This window comes from Siphateles boraxobius, unplaced genomic scaffold (genome assembly GCF_051911475.1).
Source record: "Siphateles boraxobius isolate OS27281-9 unplaced genomic scaffold, OSU_SipBor_1 34, whole genome shotgun sequence".
Taxonomy (NCBI): domain Eukaryota; kingdom Metazoa; phylum Chordata; class Actinopteri; order Cypriniformes; family Leuciscidae; genus Siphateles; species Siphateles boraxobius.
Window position 1 is genome coordinate 425212 of NW_027508964.1, and position 24169 is coordinate 449380.

Below are 24169 nucleotides of genomic sequence, written 5' to 3' on the forward strand. Positions count from 1 at the left end.
TGTCTGTTTTGCACTCTTGATGTTTTATAGATTCACCCCTTCACTGTTGTGTGCTTTTTTTCTGGATCGTGGCTGATTTGTAGATTGTACGCACAAAAAAACTCTCGTATTTTCACATTTTTGCCAATTTGCCATTGATTTCCTATCCGGGTCCATTTGGACCCGAAGGTCCTGAGTGTGACAATTTTTTTTTACAACCACTTAGATTATTCAAATCCTGTCCCCAATTTTTTTGGATGTTCATATACCAAGTACCAAAAAAGTCACCAAATTTCAGACCATTCCGATGAAGCTATGATTTAAAAAATATATATATTTAAATGCGTCGGGTCCATTTGGACCGAAGGACCCCTTTGACTGCACCTAGTTTTATACAATTTAAATTTGAGATTTGTCAGTACCTTAAAACATTGGAGGGTGTAAGGAACACCAAGGCAAAAAATACTATAGACTGTTGTAAAGCCTTGAAATGTTATCCTTTTTAAGGGCCTTTGTATTATTTTGTAATTAAATAAATGGATTTGATTCAATACCCCTATGTATATAGTTGTTCATATGTATGTTGTATTGTTCCTTTTTATTATTGTATTATTAATTGTATTTTTTTTTGTATTTAATTATTGTATGTTTTGTTATTGAATAAAGCGTTACAAAAAAAAAGAATTATTTACTCACCTGTTATTGGCTATTTTCATTTTCATAAACCTTAATGACCTTGTAAAATGTTTATAGCAAAATCTGACAAAATCAAACCAATTTCTGTCAATTTATTGTACATTCTACACCCCTACAGGAGTGTCACTAAAGTTTCAGAGAAATACATTTTAAATAAAATATCATGCTAGGGTAAGTTGCCAGGGTTTGTATAACTGTTGTAATCTACTGGGTCGTCCTGCTCATGGGAGCTGCATGAAAAACAGAGAACTTCTATTCAAACGTTTACAGAGAATTGTTCGTACAATCTATTCACATTATCAATTTAAGCACATACTTTTTGTTTTAGGATGCAATGACTGTACTGGAAGTCGTAAAGAAGTGAATGCATTGTTTTAACACCACCATAGTCATTTGAAAAAATAATATAAATATGAAAAACTACTTCAGAATGTAGTTTATGCTCACAATAAAAATACGAAATGAAAAAAGTTATCAAGTCCAGTGTTTAAAAAGATCCTGTTGACATATAAGCAAAAATTGTACGATAAACATCCTACATTTTTACATCTTTATCCATCAGGATCCTGCTGGTTGCATGAAATTAGTAAGAATTTGGTAGTTGTTGGACAATGAGACTGAAACACCTGGTTTTAGACCTCAATAATTTATTAGTAGTGTAGGGCCTCATTTTGCATCCAACATATCGTCTTGGGAAGGACAGATACAAGTCCTGCACAGTGGGCTGACGGATTTTGTTCCATTCCTGTCTCGCTTCTCCAAAATACCCCAAAGTGATTTAAACATATTTAGATCTGGTGACTGTCCAGCTCATGAGAGATGTTCAACTTCACTTTCATGTTCATCAAACCATTCTGACACAATCTTGCTGTGCCTGTGTGTATTGGTGCATTATCATGCGGACACACGGCACCCCCTTCAGGGTACAATGTTTGAACCATTGGGTGCACATGGTCCTCCAGATTGGTCCGGTAGTCCTTGGCAGTGATGTGTCCATCAAGCACAGTCGGGAATGCCATGATATTGCAGCCCAAACCATCACTGATCCTCCCGTTTCACTCCGCGCAGCGACAGTCCGAGTGTTCAGACTCTCTGGAGCTTCTCCACACTGAAACTCCCACGGATGTGGGAAAGACTGTGAAGTTGAGAACAATACAGGTTTTACATCCCAAGATGTGCACTGTTGGCACCAATGAAACCCACATTTGGCATTGGCACGAGTGACCAAAGGGTTGAAGGTATTGTTCTCTGATGAGTCCACAGCAGCCCGACTGTGGATATTGAATCCAGACGAACAGTTTTGGTGGAAACAGGAGTGCATTTAATTCTGCAGGGAGTTGGGTAGCTGTGGTTTTATGTTTTTTTTTTTTTTTAATACAATCCGGGTTAGTACCTGGAGATCCCTTCCAGACAGCTTCCTTTCGTGTCGACAGTTACTCCTGTAACTCCTGATGTGGTTCGTCCTGCAATGGTGGTATGCCGACATTACCCAGGATACCATACACTCTAAAAAAAAAATGCTGGGTTTTTAACCTAAATTTGGGTCAAATATGGAAAAACTCAAACATTGGGTTAAAAATGTCATTTTAAAATGTAACCCAATGGCTGGGTTTGTCCATATTTGACCGAAATTTGGGTTAAAACAACCCAGCATTTTTTAGAGTGCTCTCGATACACCACAAAGACTGGCTGTCCTGGTCACAGATGAGCCAGTGAGACACGCACCAACAATTTATCCTCTTTTGAACTCTGATATGTCTCGCGTTATGTTGTGTGGATTGCAATATTTTATGTACAGCTGTGCTACCGTCACATTCTGCTTATACTGAATGTAAAATCAGTGAAGATTGGCCATCAGGCGTAAAACCTCCAACACTATATTCACCAGTGTTTCAGTTTCATTGTCCAACCCCTGTATTTCAAAAATAAAATTCTTGCTTTAATACTGGAGGTTATGTACAAAGTACAAATGTTAAAGTGCAAAAGAACAATGTGTGTCTATTTAAAATGTGTGTACACTGGAGAGATGATCCTCAATTCTCCGCACCTAAAGCTGTTACTCAACAATTGAACAAGAATACATATAAAGTAACAAGTCAAACAACATTCATGTGAAAGAATTCATGTTGATACATACTTAGAAAGTAAACAACTTTTTATAGTTAAATCTGTAAACATTTCTATTCTTACAGTAATACAAGTTCTGTTATTCCGAAAGATGTACAGTGGAGCCACTTCATCTTTAAAGTGTGTGTGGATGTTGTGATATTGCTGCCGAATAAGCTCATGAAAAAAAAATGTGATACTGAAGGTTATCTAAATGCAATTTAAAAATATACATTTTTAAAAGTGCACCAGTAACACTGGCATTAAACCCTAAACACAGTTCCTTAAAGGGATAGTTCACCCAAAAATGAAACCCTCATGTCATTTCAAACCTGTAAGACTTTCGTTCATCTTCGGAAAATGAAAGATATTTGTAAAAGAAGATATTTTTAATAAAATCGAATAGATTTCTGTCCCTCCATCAAAAGTCTATGCTATATGCATGTTCGCTGATGATGAATAAAAGTCTTGTGAGAAGACCTCGATTTATTTTACGATCTCTTCATTTGTGTTTCATTTATAATGACTTGATGGTGAGTAAATGATGACAGAATTTTCATTTTTGTGTGAACTGACTTTAAGTGTGAACTTTAAGACCAGCCCCTGGTTTCACAGACAAGCATTAAGCCTAGTACCCGGACTAAAATGCATGTTTAAGCTGTTTAAAATGGAAGCAACTTGCACTGACGCATCTTAAAAATATGTCACTGCCATTGTTTTGTCTCAAGATGCACACCAGTAATGTTTTTTTCTAAGGCACGTTTATAAAATATACTTAAAGGTGCTGTATGTAAGTTTTTGACTGTATATAGTATAATGTGTTTGCAGATATTTAGGAAACATGCTGAGTTTCGTGTTGGAATTTCTGTTTTTGTTTTGGTCTGTGCGATACCACACGTTGCCATTTTACCCGATATTATTTCTCCACCACAGGGTTGCCAGATGGCGGAAAACACAGCATATTGCAGCCATGGAAGACAGAGAACAAACTGGGTCAAAGATTGCAGATTCTACCCATCTAAAAATCTTTATAAATGGGAGCATATTAAAACATGATATAAACTCATCATAAATCAACTCACAAGAAAGTCTCCTCACATTCCATTATCAATTGCACTCATTCCTGTTGTGAGTCCTCAATCTGGCAACCCGTGAGCGTTGAGTCTGAGAAAGAGAGGACGGGGAACAACGCTCTCCAATATTTTGAATTTGGACTGCAGTACCTATTACAACCACTATCTGTCAATCTCACATACTGCACCTTTAAATGCCCTAATTGAACTAAAGCCTAACCCTGGTTTAATCTAAGCCCTGTCTGTGAAACCAGGCCCAGGTGTCCCAATCGAATGCGGTCACATTTGCAGGACTCTCTGATTGGATCATTTTAATAAGAGGATTAGTCCATCTTTTTAGCCACGTGGCCCATTTTTGTGCGCATGTTACGCACAAAGAAGAAACAAACTGTTGTTATAGCACAGGAGACTTCTGCTACCCAAAATGCTGTGTCCCAGCTGTAGCGTTTAGCAATGGTGCTGAACGGCAGGCCAGCAATGAATGCACCAACTGAAAAAAAAGGGAAATATATGGTTATATAGAGCATTTTATCTTCATGCATTTTGTTATGAAACAATTTGTGCAGATTTACCATTTGCCATCAGAGCTACAATGGCATGCGATGTCCCACAGAAATTGGAGGGGGCGCTCTCACTCGCAATAACCCCAAACAAGGCAATCGGGCCGTATGAGGAAAATCCAAATGCAGCACCAAGAATCAAAATCCAAAGCTGCAGAATAGAAAGAGATAATTTTTTTGTATTAGACGACATTAAAGTGAAAAACTAAGACAATAAAGATGGCTAATTATCTCATTCTAGTGAATTATTGGAGCTGTATACCTCTTTCTCTGAGACACCAGTGAGAACTGAGACTGGATGGAGCGCCAAAACCCATAGCGGTGCTTCCTGAGGAAGCACACATAACCATTTAACTAACAAAAGAAAGCACAAATTAGCAATGTTTCCATCCAAAGTTTGCACATTTCATTTTTGGGTAAAATTGGAATCTCTCTTTTCACATAAAACCTTTTCGTAGAAAGCAACGTTTCCATCCCATGTGTTCAACAGAACGAAATTGTCACTTCCTGAGAAATTGGTGCAAAATATCTGTCATAAAAATTGAAGTTGCTGCAAGCCACTTTAGCTCGTTTTCCATCATAGTAAATTACGTGCGGCTCAGAATGCGCAGACGAAACGCAATAAACCTGTCATGTGATCTTGCGGATGCCTGGTGTGTGAGATTGCAATCATGCGAGATCGTTCTGGAAGATAATTACACCAAATCATTTTGATGACTTTGGCCTCTGCATTTCAGAATGATCAAATCACCGTTTGAGATGCTGTGCAATGAATCCAGTTCATTGGTCCAGTTATACAATCACATCCACTGATGATGAGACAAAATCAGTTTGCGTCTTCTGATCAGATACAAGTTTTTTTAATGCACATTTTTAGAATTTATGCACATTTTGTCGTTTTCATTAGGGGTGTGCCATATCATACCGTCCACGATAATACCGGTATACATTTTTACATGATAAAAAAAGTGTCATATCGCGATATCAATGATAATGTGACAGTGTGACAGACAGTATAATGAAAACAGCAATGGATCCGTGCACTAGCTGTAAAAGTGACAGCAGCCATAGGCTATGCGTCTGTCATTAATGTTGTCGTCAAATGAATGAGAATTATTAGCCGATGTATTTAATTTAATCAGGAAACAGAACTAAAAGACTATGTGTTATTTTACATTTGATTACTTTATTATGTTTCTGTAGTATTTCTGAATACTGGTGTTAGACCTACACACATATAAGATTTAATTCAAAGATTGAAATCAAGCTTCCTTGTGTTGTGTAAACTCTTAACAACAAAATTACCACATTGTAAAAACGCAAACATTTAGGCGAGATAAACATAATAAGATATTAGATATATTAAAATGATATATTGCAAAATTTCGATAAAATCGGTGGATGGAAACATAGCTATTCACTTACATATAGATTTTTCAATAACTTTGAATAATTTTTAGATATGAAAAATCCCACCTCTGGGGTCTCTGGTGTGATGGTAACCCGGAAGAGGTACATGGACACAGCCATGCCGGCCATCATCATCAGGAGTAGCGCATGGCGAGGGTTACCATAGATGCCCAGCCCTTGCTGTAACACAGGAAGTCACAGTTTAACAGATGAAATTATCTCCATTCATAACTTACAAATTAATTAAAAAAAAAATAGGAATGCAATATTATAGGAAAAAAGGGTGATAGGCCATTATTTTAATTCATTTTAAATCTATAGTTATTACTTTAATTATTAATATAATGGTAAAAATGATCAATCTATTGCAACAAATATTATCATTATTAAGGCAATTATTTTAATTCACTTTAAATTTATTATTATTTTTTTATTTCTAAATATTAATATAATATAACTGCCAATATTATCAATCTATTGCAACAAATATTATCATTATTAAGGTTTTTCTTGAAGTAAGACATTTTAACAAAACAAACAAAAATAAGGACTTTATTTCAACTATTGATTTCCTTCTCTGTGGGCGTCGAGTGAGTTCACTAGTGTAACAGCGCAGCGCTTCTGTGTTGTACGTCACACGCATCATCACACACATGACCAGCGTCGGCCAATAGTGAGGCTGCGTGTGACGTAGCACTACGCTATCACACTACGCTAACTGACTCGACGCCCACAGAGAAGGAAATCAATAGTTGAAATAAAGTCCTTATTTTTGTTTGTTTTTGCGCACAAAAAGTATTCTCGTCGCTTGATAAACTTAAGATTGAGCCACTGTAGTCACTTGGACTATTTTAACGATGTCTTTAATAACTTTTCGGGGAACAAGTTTCAATCCCTTAGAAGCCTATGGAGGAGTGATCCAGCTCTCAGATTTAATCACAAATATCTTAATTCGTGTTCCGAAGATGAACGAAGGTCTTACGGGGTTGAGAGTAATTACTGACAGAATTTACATTTTTGGGTGAACTATCCCTTTAAGGTTTTTACCTTAAAATATAATCTGATATATCGTGCATTCCAAAAGAACGGATAATACTGTAAACCGAACCCACCCGTGCGACAGCCCTGTCTGACAGATAACCAGCTCCAATGCTGCCAAAAAACCCACCAACTTCCAGCGCGCTCATGTATGAGCTGCCTGCAGAAAACAAGCACGTTAGCATCCTCACACTGACCATAAACAGCACAGAAAGCGTCCGGATAAACCGATATAAAGCGCCAGACTCACCCATCATGGCAGACTGGCCTTTTTCCTGCATGAGGAAGAGCTGACCCCAGTCAGTGCAGGCGATCTTCACCCCGAACACCACCAGGTATCCCGCAGACAGCACCCAAAGGTACGGGGACAACAGGAACTCTTTCAGACTGCTTTCCTCATTAGGGCCTGGAGCAACGGAGGATTGACAGGAGCAGTAGCCAATAACAAACAAACATATTCCATGTTACATATCTGAATTTCGGTCCCAGAAAACGGTCATTGAATGTCCCTCAAGCCCGGACAGAGTTGATCTACAGAAAACACTTACACTACAGGGTCTAATAAAATATCCTTAGATGATTTTAAAGGTTATGTTAAAACTATAGAACATGAGTCCATCCACACGTGCAAATGTTTTAATTAATGGCAATTTTATTTAAATTGAAATGCACTTGAGTTGTCTTTGCCTCTTTTGTGTTTGTTTTGTGATTGTGTGATCTAATTTGTTCTGCTATCTTGGCCAGGTCTCTCTTTAAAAAGATTTTATATCTCAATGAGACAAACCTGGTTAAAAAAAGGTTAAATAAAAAAAATATTGTAAACAGCTTAAACATAAAAACAATTAAGCATACTACTGTTCCATAAAAAAAACACAGTAAAAAAAGTAATAATATATTCCAATAATCCAGTCTTCAGTGATAAATGATCATTCTGAAATCTTTCTAATATGCTAATGCTGATGTGGCGCTCAAAAATACATGACTTATTATCAATGTTGTAATAGAATGATGAATAGAAAGTTACGGGGGGAAAAAAGCTTTTATCTGAAATAAAAATCTTTTGTAACATTACAAATGTCTTTACGGTCACTTTTGATCAATTTAATGCGTTCTTGATGGATTAAAGTATTAAAAAGTGTTACTATTTGTTTCTCTCCGGCCATACACTGATCGTTGTAGTTCCTCTGCAACCAACGAGAGGAACGTCTGCACTTCGTCCACGATTCAGCCATTTCTTTTTTGGATTTTTTTTCTTTCTTTCTTTTTTCTTCAAGCAAGTAGTTTTAAAACAGGAGCTACAGCGGTGGCTGTTACTGGCTATTTAAATCTAGCGGGTTTGATGTCTCGCAAATACAATGACGCTTGTAGTGACGATTCTGTCTGACCAATCAGTGATCTGCAGTGTTTTCACGTCACATTTTAGTATCGGTACCAATAGAGGTGGTACCATAGAGAGCATAAGCCCCTCCCCTTCCGGTGGACCATGGGAACTTATTTAGGAAAAATATTGTATGGTAGTCAATGGCGAGAGACAACAAATATTTGGATCCCGTTTGAATTGTGCCCTGAATTACACATATGATGTTTGTCAATTTAAAAGATACATTTTAAAGTCAAGAAAGTCGCAGTTTGATGTAAAACTGTTGAGGTATAAGACTGTGAAAATACGTAATTACAAAGACTACAAACCCAAAAGGCGCGCATGTGACGTCATACCTTTTCTCTCAATGAATGAAGCTAACTTTACTGAAGCTAACGTCTGTCATGTTTTCTATAGTCTAACGTTATAATCGTAACGTTACGCCGTCATCCTGTGTGTTTTGTAGCAGACTGCACACACACGAGCTTGGTGACGTACATAGTGCGAGACGAGAGATGTAGTTCATGGAGCGATTTTCACATAAAACTAAATGTTACTCTTCTGTTTTATGATAAACTGTGACTTTCTTGACTTTCATAATTATATTTTAAATTGACAAACATCATATGTGTAATTCAGGGCACAGTTCAGACGGAATAAAAAGATAAGTTGTCTCTCGCCATTGACTACCATACATATTTTTTCCGAAATAAGGTCCGATGAGCCGGAAGCGGAGGGGCGGGGCTTAGGCTCTCTATTTAAAGCGAGCTGTACCGTACCATGCAGTGGAAAAGCGCCACAAACACCAGTTTCTTACCTCGCTTCATCCCTTTGCCCTTTTTAGCTCCAGCCTCAATGCTGGGCAGCCCCACATCACTGGGTTCGTTCTTCACCATGAGAAGGCAAACGACAGCGACGGCCATGCAAATCACCCCAGACATGGACATGATGATTCTCCAGTTATAGTACTGAACCAGCACTGTAGTGATGATGGGTCCCAGACTGCCGGCCAGGTTCATACTGCAGCACAGGACGGCCCACCATGTGCCAAACTGAGACGGTTCAAACCACTGCAAAAACCCGGAACAAGGCCATTAAAAAAAGAAAAGGAAAAAAATTATTTCATGGAAACCAATTAACACAATGTCAATACAGGTTTTAAGCTATTTTCTAGAAAAGGTTCTAGTTTATTTAACATCCAAGTAGTACACAGCCCATAAAGAGACATGGTGGTGGAAAAAAATATAAGATATGGGAAGAAAAAATATATTTCAAAACTTTTGCGTCCGCTTGCAAAAATGTAGCATTCCCTGAGAAACTTTTTGTTCATAATTTTTTTCCAGATCTTTTTTCCCCATTACCATGTCCCTTTAGGGACTCCATAGTATGGTCAACTTAGACACATGTTGAGGGCAAAATTGCTAAGCAATGCTGGATAATCTATATTCATTATTTTTGATTGCCATGTCAGCAACAATGCTATCTTCATGGCAGGACCATGACAAGTGAGTAATAAAAACCATACAATTAACAACTAGCTAAAGACATTTTTGATTAATACAAGATAAAAATTCAAAGATAAATTCACGTGGCACATTTTTAAATTCACCAGTTAATAATTTATCCGAATGAAATTGCAGTTGAGTCCAATAAAATATGTTTAACAGTCGTTGGAGTTTTACAAGCACGGCATAAATCTCGAGTAAAAACAATTCGATCATACCTTTATTTGAAATGATTAAAAAACCTTCTTATACTAGGATTTATTTCATGTAACTTGTTTATGTGCCATTCCATTTGCCAATGCTAGATAAAAACACATAAAACCTCTTTTTGGGATGTTCCTTAAGTAAAAAAAAACAGAAACAAAAGTTTATTCTAAAAAGACTACCTAGCCTAGATGTGCTGATGATGATGATATCATACTACGCTATATCATTATTAGCATATCTAGCCTAGGTAAACAATATTTAGAATCTGAATAGCAATTAAATAAGTTTAAGTTCTTTAAAATAAACCTAAATACAAAGCAATGCAATGCCAGTTAATAAATACAATGCATTTGAACACCCACTGAAATGTATGTCATATTCAATATTTTTTATTTGACCGCAGACCAACAAGTGCTTCCAGGTTGGTTTGGCAAAGTTCACTGCTGTTGGTTGCTTTAATTAGATTGAAGTGTATCGTAACTCTCGCAGCATTACTCCACAAGGATCAGCTGTTGCATCTAGAACATATCTAGTGGCATTCATGAGGTCAGCAGATTCCCATCTATTCCCGTCACACTGGAAGACAGGTGCATATACTGACCGACTCTGAGTCTTACCTTCCGAAGCACCTTTCCACACGGCGGCCAGCCGAAACCCTGACCGAACCCGTTCACGAACCAAAGCACGGTAAACATCATGACGGTGGATGACCAGGAGAAGGCGATGTTTATGGTGCCTACAATGAAGAGCCCGATGGCGAAGAGCCAGCGAGCGCTGATCCGGTCAGAAAGCACTCCGCTGATGAACTTACTGATAGCGTAGGCCAGAGTCTGACTGCTGGTGATCAGCCCTGCATCCGGGAACAGGAAAACACACACGTGAAAGAACAGCTCTGGGTGTTTGTGGCTTTGGCATGGATTTCTTAGTAAGCAATGAAATTCTGCATTGCAATGCAACAGGGGGCTTCAGTGTTATTTTCAAGGCAAGATGTGAATAGAAAGACAGGGCAGGCCCCCTCTGTGTGATATATATATACATATAAGAGGCAGTCATGGCCTAATGGTAACAGAGTTGGACTGGTGACCCAAAAGTTGCTGGTTCGATTCCAGTATCGGCAGGAATATGACTGAGGTGTCCTTGAGCAAGGCACCTAACCCCCAATCGCTCCCCGGGCGCCACTCAAGGCTGCCCGCTGCTCCGGGTGTGTGTATCCACGTTTGCAGTGTGTGTGTGTGTTCACTACTCACTACTCTGCTCCTAATGTGTGTGCACTTACTTGGATGGGTTAAATGCAGAGGTCAATTCCAAGTATGGGTTACCATACTTGGCCGTCACTATTTACTATTTATATATATATATATACACACACACACACAGATATACAGTTTGCGATCTGTAAAATTTCTTAATGTTTTTGATCAGTCTCTTTTAGGGCTGCATGATATTGAAGAAGAGTGCGATACGATAACTCATTAAATAATGGGATATTCGATACGATAATGCTTAAAGTGTGTGAAATAAACTTAAATTATCTTTAAAATATATTAAAAATTATATGACCTACATACATGTTTCACTTTCTTTTTATGACAAGAAAACATGAATGTGAAGCGCAGTGTTTTACTGACGCATGAGAAGTGTCATTTTAACATCAGTGTAAACCTCGGGGTTTAGGGTTTCAGGAAAGCCTACATTAGGTTTATTTAACAACAGAAACTAAATAAATGTAAAAAATAAAATACTGCTTAGTTTTCCCTGTATGAATTAAATATATACTGATTCTTATTAAAGCTACAAAACAGTTATTGCAAGCCGTTGCGATATGCACGATATATACATATGCGATATTTTGATAACTTCTATATATTGTGCAGCCAATATATAGAAGCTTTGATCAAATATATAAAAAAAAATAATACTGTAATACTAATATAGCATATTTATTCACGTGATGGCAAAGCTGAATTTTCAGCATCATTACTCCAGTCTTCAGTGTCACATGATCCTTCAGAAATCACTATAATATGATGATTTGATGCTCAAGAAACATTACTATTATCAATGTTGAAAAAATGAATGCTTACTGTGATGCATTTTGTTCAGGATTCTTTGATGAATGTAAAGTTCAAAAGAAAATAATTTATTAAAAACAGTAATCTTTTGCATCATACATGTCTTTACTATCACTTGTGATAAATTCAGCACAACGTTGCTGAAAAAGTATGAATTTCTTCATATATAAAACAAAAAACCAACTCACTGATCCCAAACTTTCGAACGGTTACACACACTTACCAAGATCTTCTTTATCCAGATCAATCTCCTCCATCACTGATGGCATTAGAAAGGAGAAAGTCTTTCGGTTGAAGTAATATAGCATGTAGCCCACAAACATCGAGATAAATATAACAGTGCGGTAATATCCATAATCTGCTGCTCCCATGATTGCGGTTGTGAGATTGTGAAATAATACAAGCAAAAAATTTACAATAAAAGAAAACTCAGAAACAATGCTGCAAGATTACAGCCAAAAAAGGTGCTTATAGCATTAGACAAAAGCCTTCAGTTCTGTTAACCAGTTTTCTCCTGATGAAACTTCACGAACTCTCAAAAACTGATCCAAAGGTCTAAATCATTTCATCCGACTTATAAAGGGTGATGAAGATTTTCAGCTCCAGTCCTTAAAGTTGCAGACGGCCTCTCTTCAGCCGGCGTTCACTGCCTGGAAAACATCCCAGAGTCAGTTTACTGTAGTCTCTATGAGCGGCTAACTGTGAAGTGGACCAGCAAACAAACACATCTGAGCAAAAACAAAGACTCAACACTATTTAGACTTTCACAATCAGACAAATCAGAGGAGAACGCCTTCATGAAAATTCCTCACTTTCTACAGACTAACATGCAGTCTAAATGCCAAAGGGTTTCTTGAGTGGCCATTGACTTAAACAGCAATATGAATTTGAAACATGATGCAGGGGTCAAGGGAACATGTCTTGCAAGAATGCCAAACTCCGGATAAAAATAACATGATAAGTGCTTTCTGCACATTGCATGGGGACACATTGCGCTCTCAATGGAAGTAAGAATTCATTAAAACGATGATTGTTGAGTCAACAAATGCTGTGTGAATAAAGGAGGCGTTTTTGATCATCCTGCGCTTTTTAAGCCGTATTTAACAGCGCGAGCGCGCTTTGGCACGTGATCACAAAAACGCAAAACCGCGTGGTGACGTCAGTGCATGAGAACGGCGAATGCTGTAACAAACACTGACTCTCTGACCTCAACAACAAGCGTCCTCACTGCTACTGTGCAGAGAGCAGACTAAACGTGTTTATTATGTAGCCTAATGCTACGATACATAGGAAATATATCTCGACTTATATCATGATTAAACAGTTAATGTTGCTTGACAGTTTCAATAGAAAAAAGAATAAAATGTACCTCCGACAGCCCGAGCTCGCGTTCAGAACTCACGCCGGTACAGGAGCTCCTTCTCTAATCTCTGTTCTGATTGGCTGTCAACCTGTCATTTATGTCGCGGTGGGCGGGCTTTAGTCTTCTTGCAATCCTTAGTATTTTTCTGCATTTGTGGAGTAGTTTTAAATCTCCTCTAAGATTTAAAGTCACTATACCCGAAGTATTATTTTTAACTGCTGGATTGAACTGAAAAGCATTTGTTATGGTAATGATGAAGAAAATTATTGCTTATGATTATTATGATATTCTTTATGGCTCATGTTTTTTTTACTTATACATATTTAGTTAGGGACTTGTTTATTGTTGCTTTGTTACTTACAGATAAAATCCGTTTATCACTTACAAATGTATCTAAATATTCATTGTTTTATTATTTTTATTCTTTATTTCTAAATAAAATAATTTGTATTTATCACTTCTCCCACTGATTGGATCTCACTGCATCGAATGACTTGTGAATTTCCGGTTTGACTCTAAAGTTTATAAGTTAAAGGGTTAGTTCACCCACTAATGAAAATTCAGTCATTAATTAATTCATTCACCTTCATGTCGTTCCAAAATGTTGGTTTATCTTCGGAACACAAATTAAGATATTTTTGATGAAATCTGAGGGCCCGTCCGTCCACACGAAGACGCGTTTCGCTGTATACGTATAATTTTTTTTTTCGTATTGGCGTTTCGTCCACACGGATCCGGCGTTTTGGGAGAGTGAAACCGCTTTTTTGAAACCGGGTCCCAAAGTGGATAAATCTGAAAACGACGCCCTTGCGATTTCGTGTGTACGGCCAATCCGTATAATTTGTGAAACGATGATGTCATCACCCCACGTGTCGACTAGTCAGACACGCTAAATCAGTAGCCATAACAGCAACAACTGCAACTACTTGCTTGAGTTCATGCTTCAGAAGCTACTGAGCCTCTTTTATTTATTTATTTATTTATTATTTAGGCCTACTTTAATGTATTTTTATTTTATTTATTTATATTTCGTTCTTATGCTATGATGCTTGTATTTTGTCTGATTAAGACTTTTCGTATTTTGTAGAGATGGGCATGTCAAGCAAACATAATATTCGACGATCGCTGGGAATTATTTGATTATTATTAAAAAAACGCACCTCTGCCCCTCATGCTCACCAGTGAGTGACACGGCGTTCGCTCCGACATTAAATTTCTCTGTACTGTAGGCCTATATGTTGTAGCCATTAAAGAAAAGTTAGTTTCATATTTATGTTTTAATGGTATTTTTCCGTTGATTAGGCCCTATATGAAAAGTGAACAGCGTGATCAAGATGCGCAATATCGAGACACATCATTTTGACCACTTCATTAATTTTTGTTTTGTATAAAGCCTTTCTTTAAAGTGAATTTCGTTTTGTATAAATTGTATCTTAATTTTAATGTTTCAGTAACAAATTGCCTGGAAATATACCAGACAATAGCCTATAATCAGGACATGGAGGCGCCGACGCGATATAACTTGCATCGCACGAGAACTGGAGCTTGTCTCATAAATGAACATAAACTCAGAAATATATCTAAGCTTGAAATGTCTACTTTTAAACCAAACAATTCAAAACGAAAAGAAACAGACAACTCTAATAATCCATATGAAGTGTGCATTTCTCTCTATAGGCACCTTCACAATACTGCGAAGGTGGCGAGTCAGCATCGTCACACAAAACACTAGTTTATTAATAAACAATTAAAATTTCTCCTTGCTATATTTGACACATTCATAATGATTAGGCTATTTGCCGGTTCTTTGTGGCAAGCTTTATGCGTCTGCTAACTAATCGACTATCGTGACTCATCCCTATTTTGTACCATTTATATTTTTTCATATTGTTCAATAAAGTTCTTGGTAAAAAAGAAAAGAAAAGAAAAGAAGCTACTGTGCCTAATATTACTGTATATTATTGTATACAGCGCGCAAGGTTTATGCGCAAGTCGAATTACATCGTCTCGTACTGGTCTGGCATGTATAGCCTACTACACCGTTTTCAGTCGGTTTCGTGTGTACGCAGATATTTCTTGAGACGAATCCATCTCCGGCGTCCACCGGACTTTCTGGTGCGCCATGTCGCCGGCTGTTTTGATTTTGTTTCCCGGTGCTTCCTCTGCGCCTCGTCACCTTGCTTTCTGATTGGCTACACGCCACAGACTGCGTGCTCGTTTGTCCCCGGGGGACGCCACACACCAGGAGAAATCGGGCCAAAATAATCCAACATGTTTGATAACCCCGATTTGAGATCGGAGCGGTGCCGACGTCCTTCCGAGCAGACGAGAGCACTCTTAACACACCACACAAGGCAGGAACATCTGATCAGATTATTTTACATTTACATTTTTACATTTACCTGACGCTTTTATCCAAAGCGACTTACAATTGCTATATATGTCAGAGGTCGCACGCCTCTGGAGCAACTAGGGGTTAAGTGTCTTGCTCAGGGACACATTGGTGTCTCACAGTGGATTCTGACCCGGGTCTCTCACACCAAAGGCATGTGTCTTATCCACTGCGCCGTCACCACCATTTTACCATAATCGGAGCATCCTTAGGCGGGCATACACTGTGCGATGTCTGTGCGATTTCAGCAAGGTATCTACTCACACTGAACGAGTAGATCGCATGCGATATAAAGCCAAAGCTCAGAATTTGTGCTCACACTATACGGTCCGAACGTCGAGCTGTGACTTGACTGCTCACACTATACGTGTGAAATATGTGCGATAAACCCCCGTGCTGGGTTAGTAGACGATATCATGTATCCAGAGATATTGTCAAAACAAGCATCAGTTATCAATATCAAGATGATTTAGCACTTCCAATTTATGTATTAAATTATTATTAGTATTATTGTATTAGGGAAGGCTAATTTTATTATTAAATTGATCTGCTATTATAATTAATTTGCCACGCAATAATTTCACAGCACATCACCGCAATGCGCTGTGAGGATAATAAAATATTACATAGAAGAGAGCAGCCAGAAAAATGAGAGGTATTTCGGATTTCATGGAGGGAGAGCTCGATTGCTTACAGAGAAGCTTTAAAAACTGCTAGATCTGCTTATTTTTCAACCCTATTAGAAGAAAATAAACATAATCCTAGGTATTTATTTGAAAAAGTGGCTACACTAACGAAAAAGAAAGCTTCAAGCCCAGAAGTTTCCAAGAAACACAGCAGTAATGACTTTATGAACTTCTTCACTTATAAGATTGATAATATTAGGGACAAAATTATAACTATGCAACCGTCTACTACAGCATCGCATCAGGGAGTGCATTATAGTCTCCCCGAGGTAAAATTTGATTCATTTGTTGCCATAGGAGAGGAAGAATTTTGCAAACTCGTTAAATCATCTAAATCGACAACATGTATGTTAGACCCTATAGCGAGTAAACTACTGAAAGAGATGCTCCCAGAAGTCATAGATCCTCTTCTTAACATCATTAATTTGTCTTTGTCTCTAGGATACGTACCAAAAACCTTTAAGCTGGCTATGATTAAACCGCTTGTTAAAAAAACGCAACTTGATCCTACAGAATTAGTCAATTACAGGCCGATCTCGAATCTACCTTGTCAAAGATACTAGAAAAGACAGTATCCTCACAACTGTGTTCCTTTCTTAAAAGAAATGGTATCTGCGAGGATTTCCAGTCAGGAAATTTACCATTTCTTTTAGACCGCACCATAGCACTGAGACAGCTCTCATTAGAGTCACAAATGATTTGCTCTTATCATCCGATCGTGGTCGTATCTCTCTATTAGTGTTACTTGATCTTAGTGCTGCATTTGACACCATTGACCACAACATTCTCTTAAATAGATTAGAAAACTATGTTGGCATTAGTGGAATTGCACTAGCATGGTTTAAATCATATTTATCTGACCGCTATCAGTTTGTAGCAGTAAATGAAGAGATGTCTTATCGATCACAAGTTCAGTATGGCGTACCACAAGGCTCAGTACTAGGACCGCTGCTATTCACTTTCTACATGCTACCTTTAGGAGATATCATTAGGAAACATGGAATTAGCTTTCACTGTTGCAATTTGTAGCTAGTTTGAACTACAGAACTTAAAGAGTTCCCTCTTTTCGTTTTTTTTCCCTGCAGATTGAAATGGTTAAAATCTGTTTTCGCGCAGACGCAGTGAGGGATAAAACACTGAGTTTAGGGCAATCGGTTCGTAGCTCTGCTTCAACTGTGCGATATAGTCACGACTCGAGGAGCGACCAAAATTTCTGACATGCCAGAAATTCATCCGACCATCCGATTGCTGATCGGGAGAGGTTAATCGCATCTCGTTTCCCCTTGTATACTGCACGAACACTGCACGACAAAGCTGAAAATCGGCCCGACCCGAAAAAGAGTCGCACGAGTCAGAATTCGGCTCAAAATCGGACGAAATTCGCACAGTGTATGCCCGCCTCGATTGTCGGAAGGGGTAAATCGGGGCTAAAATCGGCCTAATTATCCTCCCGTGTGAACCAGGCTTAATATGAATTGAGCGGTTTAGTACATTTTTTTCAGAAGAGACTCGATCACTTTATAGGATGAACAGATTTAATTTAGGCTTTTATTCACATAGCCTATAGTAAACATTGATCGTGCGAACACTGAAGCTCAAACGAACCTGCTTTACGCACAAGATCAGAGGTTCATTCACGGCATGTTGTAGCTAATTATGTAAGGATTTTGAACTGTAAAGCCTTCAAGTGCTTGTAAACTCATTTTCTGAGAGCTATGACTGTACAACCTGACCCCTGCGGATGTGTTCGACTTGAAACAGCACTATGCAGACCAATCGGTGGATGACATTATTAAATAGGCTACAGCGAGAGATTCGAAAACATATGGAGCTTTATTTAAGGCAATTAAAACCTCATTGGTTCTTGCGGAAGCTCAAACAACACGAGAATGAACCTCATTGGTTCTCACACATCAAACGAACATGCTTGAGCTTCCGTTTACAATAACTGATGTGTGAGCTGATGAATGTTTAGGTGAATAAAAGCCTAACTTCAATCTGTTCATCTTATGTGTGTTACCATACAGTAAAAGAGCACACACAAATCTTGTTCTGATATGGAATTGTATTGGAATGGTAAGGAGTGTTGGCCTCCACTCAAGGATAAAATACGATAAACAAGTCTGTTCCACGTATGGTTGAAAATGCCACCATTGGCCTTGAAAGATAACATTCTGTGAGTCAAAAGGGGAAGGATGCCCTCCCTTCACTGACTTCACACTCTCTGTGTGACTGTACGACTGCTGGCCTTTTCTTGCAAGAAAATAAACCACAAAAGAGATCGCGACTAAACGATTTAATTCATATGGATTAGTTTTACCATTTCTTTATGAATTTTGGTGTCAAGTGGAAGTGGAAGTGGAAGTGGAAGTGTCAAAGTGCTACGCAACAGCTGTCAATGTAGGGACAGGAAGCTCTCAGATTTCATTCAAAATATCTACATTTTTGTTCCGAAGATGAACGAAAGTCTTGGAACGACATGAGGGCGAGTAATTTATTTTTGGGTGAACTATCCCTTTAACATGTCCAATGGTGCAAAGATATAGCCAGCCATTGCATTACAACCACTAATGAATTAGAAAGCATAAAATATGCCCTGTTTTGTCTTTATGGCCTGGTTTCACAGACAGGGCTTAGATTAAGCCAGGATTAGGCCTTAGTTTAATTAGGACATTTAAGTATATTTTATAAACGTGCCTTAGAAAAAAACATTATAGTGTGCATCTTGATACAAAACAATGGCACTGACATAGATGTTATTTTAAGATGTCAGTTGCTTTCAATTAAAACAGCTCAAACATGCATTTAATCTGGGACTGGGTTTAAGCTTTGTCTGTGAAACCGGGGGAATAATTAATATAAGACCAATTAATATTTATGGTGATATATGATGTTGTATTTATAATTTCACTTAATACAAATATTATTAAAAAAAACTGTTTTAATGTTCCATTGCAATATCTTTCTGCAGAAATTTAAGTAAATAATAAAACATTTCATTTTAAATGATTGTATTTTTAATTGAAAGTATTATAAAAAAAAATGTATCCAGATTTCCGCTGCGACAACCTACCCCATATAGTGTGACAACATGTTGGGGAGTTTTGTCAGACAAAATCAGTCCTGAGAAATATCCACCGCAGTAAAAGAGTTCTCATGACCAAAGTCTTGGTGACTCGAAATTTCTGTGATAATGTCTGTACTGAAAAACTGGTAACCAAAACAAAAAACATCTAAATTAACAGATTTGAATCAATAAAAAATATTATTTAATATTACTGAATCAACTTAATGCATTAATTTGTACCAAAAAAATACATTTTACGGGTTATATAAATCAATAAATCAAAAAAAAGTAGCTTTTTAAGAAAACAATTGCAGGTTTCACTTTTTACAATGTGTGGTTTAAATTTCCCTCACTTTGTATCTGCCATGCTGTTTATATTTTACAGCCAAAGTCATATTAACACTTAGTATAAGAATATTGCAGTTCAAATAACAGTTTAATGCCTAAAGTCTGTAATGGATCTGTCCACCAATGGAAATGTTCAGAAATCGACATCTCCATGTTTAAACTCATTACGTGTGTGTTTGCGTGTGTGTGTATGTGTGTGTGTGTGTGTGTGTGTGTGAGAGAGAGAGAGAAGCAGCACAGAATGCTCTACTCCTCTTCAGATGAGGTTGTTACAGTGTCTGTCTTGTTGTCTTTGTTTTCTAAAACATTTGCAGGAGCAAGGGAAGAAAACCAAAAATAGTTGAAGAATTGGTACAGGGCTGGAATCGGCACACTTCAAAACATTCAGGTAAAAAAAAAAAAAATCTCTTCTCCTACAATTATTGGACTGAACCATCATTAATTCACACTCTGACATTGCTAATATAATTTCTAAAACATTTAGAGAGCCATCCACATGGAAGTGCTGTGCTAAGGCTGTTTAATACGTCGCTGTATGTTTCCTTTCTGTGATGTGTGTCGCACACGGATGTGACCGTGAGTGTTTCTGAAGGCATCGAGTAGGACCGGGTGTTTTTAAACTCAACTCTGTGCATGGACATCAATAATGCACATCAGCCAAACCGCCCCAGGAGCTCACCGCACAGTAAAGGATTGCATTAATAGCTTTTAATGACCGGATTAAATGATTTTTTTTTATTTTTAGCCTTGTTTAAAACTAGAAGCCACTAAAACTTTTCTCTTGGTATATGTGTGATTTGTCAGTTTAACCAGGGCAAGGCATTTTCAGCTTCTGTATTTGCACATCTTTTGTGGAGATTGTATTAAGGAAATCTTATATTGAAACGATACACATCAGTTCGGAAGAGGGAAATACAGGGAGGGAGAACAGATTTGTTCCCTCTGTTGCCATAGCAACAGTTATTATACATACTTTCCGATTGTAGAGTTTGTATTCAGGACCTGGTACTATTTGCACAATTTCCATCTCAGTCTGGTTTCCTCTTCTGCATGATTTCCATCTCAGTCTGATTTCATTGTCATTCTGATTTCACTCCATCACAGTTTGCTTTCACTGTCTGATTTCTATTAATGTCTGATTGATCTCACTGCCTAATCTCCAGTTCACTCTGATTTTGCTGTCTAATTTCTGTATCCTCTTTAAACTCCGCTTTACTCAAGTGGGATGATCTCTGGGCCCGGTTTCACAAAGATAGACTTTGACTACGGCTTAGATATAGTAGATAGTCAGACTTCAGATCGACATCTAAATCAGACCGTTGCACAAAGCACTGAAGACTCTAGGTGCGTTCCATTTGACAGGGTCCCTACGCAGTGTTCACTGCTCCCTACTTCCTGAACACGGTACATCAGTTGAAGTGGACTTCGCTGACAATAATCACTCATTTGGCATGCCCTGCAACGTCATCAAATGAAGGCAACAACAGGGTCAAGCAGATTATGATATAACTGAATACAATTTTTTAATTTACTTTCCTTTGTAAATTAAAATCATATAATAGGCCTAAAGATACATTAATCACCCCAACCGTTCATAAATACTCTAGTTTGTATAATAATAACAATATTTATGAATACTCAATGCATACGTAAACTATGAGCCGTTAGAAATTTAAATTTAAAATCTCTTCCAACGGCTCTGCTCTATGGTTAATTCAGACTGGTGACTCGATGCACATTGACAGTTGGTTGATTTTCGCTCTCCACTTCCTGTGAAGTGATGTATCGATGTTCCCTTATTCCCTACGCCGTTTGCAGTGCCCTCGAACAGAACATGTTCATTCCCTTCGGATTGGAATCTCACTTAAGATGGCGAAATACCCTGTGAAGTCCACTTCGCAGTTCACTTACGGTGGAATGGAACGCACCTTCTGACTATCATAAGTGGGACTACACTGCAATGCATTCTGGGTAAAATAAGACACTTTTCAAAACAAAAAACATGGTGGATCGAGTAAACGCATTCAGCCGCTCAGTGCAGTTTACCCCAGCGGAAAACGTGTGTGTTGGAGGAGGATAACAGTTACAAGGACAATTTACTGGGGAAATTTAGCGGAGAATGTAGTAACAAGAAGAAATGTTTCATTTGGAAAAAGATACGACAGTTAACAGCGTTAATCCGAGCGTTGAGCGTTAAAGACGTACAGAAAAGAAAAGTCCTCATTATTATATATTTCCAGTATTACTGCGCTCCCTAAAAACCCTTTCCCTCCTCATAGCTCTCTCCATAACGCCATCAGCAAACCACAAATTATGAGCATTTTCCCTTTTCTTTTGGCTGTTTGTACTGTAACTGATTGTTGCTGCTGGTTGCCAAGGTAACAGAGTCTTAGACCTTGGTTAGCCTGGGGTAAGTGTCTAATGTTTTTGGTCTAAATTAAGTCAGTCTTTATTTTTGTGAAACAGTCTAACTTGCATTAGACTAGTCTATGTAGACTTGCTTTAGACTTGTCTAACACTATAGACCGGTCTAAAACAGCTTTGTGAAACCGGCTGTGAAAAAGAAACGGGACAGATATTGTGTGAGGATCAAGTGGAAAACTCACACTTCACAGAATCTCGCGTTTTCTGTGGCAGCTCCTAGACTCTGGAATAGTCTTCCCTTTCTTCTATTATATTTGAAGGGGTTGATTCTGGAATCCACTGCTGCTTTAATATATGTATAATTAGTGATTATAATCACTATTCGTTCGGGTCACATGACGTCACTGTAGCTTTGCGCCGCCATCTTGACGACCGACGGTCTCAGTAATGCCTGCAATATGTTGTGCAGGAGCTGCAACAACAGCCGAAAGAGGAACCCCGAACTGGTATTTTATTCTATAGCAAAAGAAAAGGATAGAAGAAATGTCTCATATTGTATGAATGTCTAATATTGTATCATATCTCATCTTTCTGTGCACACACACCCGACCCGAAGCGTGCAGCCATAGACCCCTATAACGTTACAGCGAACAGAGTAAGAGTAATAATGAGTATTAAAGAGTAATACAGAGTAATGAATTGAGCATTTCGTGTCTGAATGGACAAATACACACAACATTGGGTCTCATTCATTAAACATTCGTAAATATACGAGTAAATATGCGAGTGATTTGCGCGTAAAGAGACCTTCCCGAAAACTCTTCTCCTGATTCACAAATACTTCGTAAACGTCAGATGTGATAGTGAAATGTGTGTGTGTGTTAATGAATTCCAATCAGTCGTAAATGGGATGCGCGTGCACGTTCATTCTCAATTACCATAAATCCCGCGCATTAAATCCGACTGACAACTATGTATGGGCATCATATTATGACATGAATCCGAATGAAAAATTCTCAGATGCAGAAATTGAAGTTTTATTATCAGAAGTTCATTCAAAACGCCACATTTTATTTTCAAGCGTAGGCTACATAGTGGCGTATCGGGTCCTAAAAAAAAGGAAGCTTGGCCGCATATTACAGATGCAGACAATGGAGTTTCATCTGTTAATCGAACTTTCCCAGAAGTGAGAAGAAAATGGTTCGACATTAAGCTTGAGAGCAAAAAAAGAAATTAGTTCACTTCAGAAAAATCGTATTAAAACTGGAGAAGGACCACCATCGCAGATGCTATTACTGGCTCTCATAATAAGAAAAACCGTATCTAATTACTATATATAATATTTTTTCAAAATGCTGTGTAAATATGTACCCGATTAAGGTGATTTAAAATGCAGCCTTATTAATGAGCAAAACGTTCGGGTGTTAAGCGCACTATTTACGCGTGGCTGGGAGCAGGTGTAGATTCCTTGCATACCAACTAACATTTGGAAAATAAAAACATTTGAATGAATCCGAAAATTTACGCCAGAACCACTTTACACATGATTTACACAAAAATTCGTTCTGCTCGTGTTTCATGAATGAGACCCATTATGTTTAAATGTTCGTTTTGGAGAGTATTCACGTAAAATATGTTGGTTATGTCTTAAAGGCCATGTTGCAGGTTAACCACCACTGTTGATTAATGGGTACATAAATCACTCAAGATATGTGTATCATTTCTAAAATGTGTCAAATATGGTCTTAAAGACCATTTTTTTACGTTTCTGGTACAATTTTTTTACGCAACTCTGTGATGACGTCACGTTGGGGAGAAGCGGAGGAAAGGTTGCCTCAGCCTAGTATTAGAACTATGGCGACTGACTGGGATGAGGAAGAGTTGGCAAGAAGAACTGACATGTATTATGGCCCGCAGCCGTATAATTTTGAACCTGCTAGACG

General features: G+C 37.9%; 1 protein-coding gene across 3 annotated transcripts; it reads right to left on the bottom strand.

Annotated features, from left to right (window-relative positions):
- Nucleotides 1-2781: 2781 nt before the first annotated feature.
- Nucleotides 2782-13459, bottom strand: slc37a4b (solute carrier family 37 member 4b). Of its 3 annotated transcripts, none has more exons than XR_013190231.1 (10): nucleotides 13376-13439; nucleotides 12230-12656; nucleotides 10552-10784; nucleotides 9040-9292; nucleotides 7113-7268; nucleotides 6937-7022; nucleotides 5891-6004; nucleotides 4677-4768; nucleotides 4427-4565; nucleotides 2782-4344 (listed from the first exon to the last, which is right to left on the bottom strand). XR_013190231.1 is itself a non-coding variant. In XM_077195671.1 (10 exons), exons 2-10 carry the CDS (start codon nucleotides 12375-12377, stop codon nucleotides 4178-4180), a joined length of 1362 nt encoding a protein of 453 aa, XP_077051786.1. In that variant the 5' UTR covers nucleotides 12378-12656; nucleotides 13376-13459; the 3' UTR covers nucleotides 2782-4177. The 3 variants fall into 3 exon arrangements, 2 of the variants coding, with proteins under 2 accessions (XP_077051786.1, XP_077051787.1); XM_077195671.1 differs by having other exon boundaries at nucleotides 4677-4742; nucleotides 13376-13459; XM_077195672.1 differs by lacking the exon at nucleotides 13376-13439 and having other exon boundaries at nucleotides 4677-4742; nucleotides 12230-12367; nucleotides 12540-12572.
- Between the last annotated feature and the right edge of the window lie 10710 nt (nucleotides 13460-24169).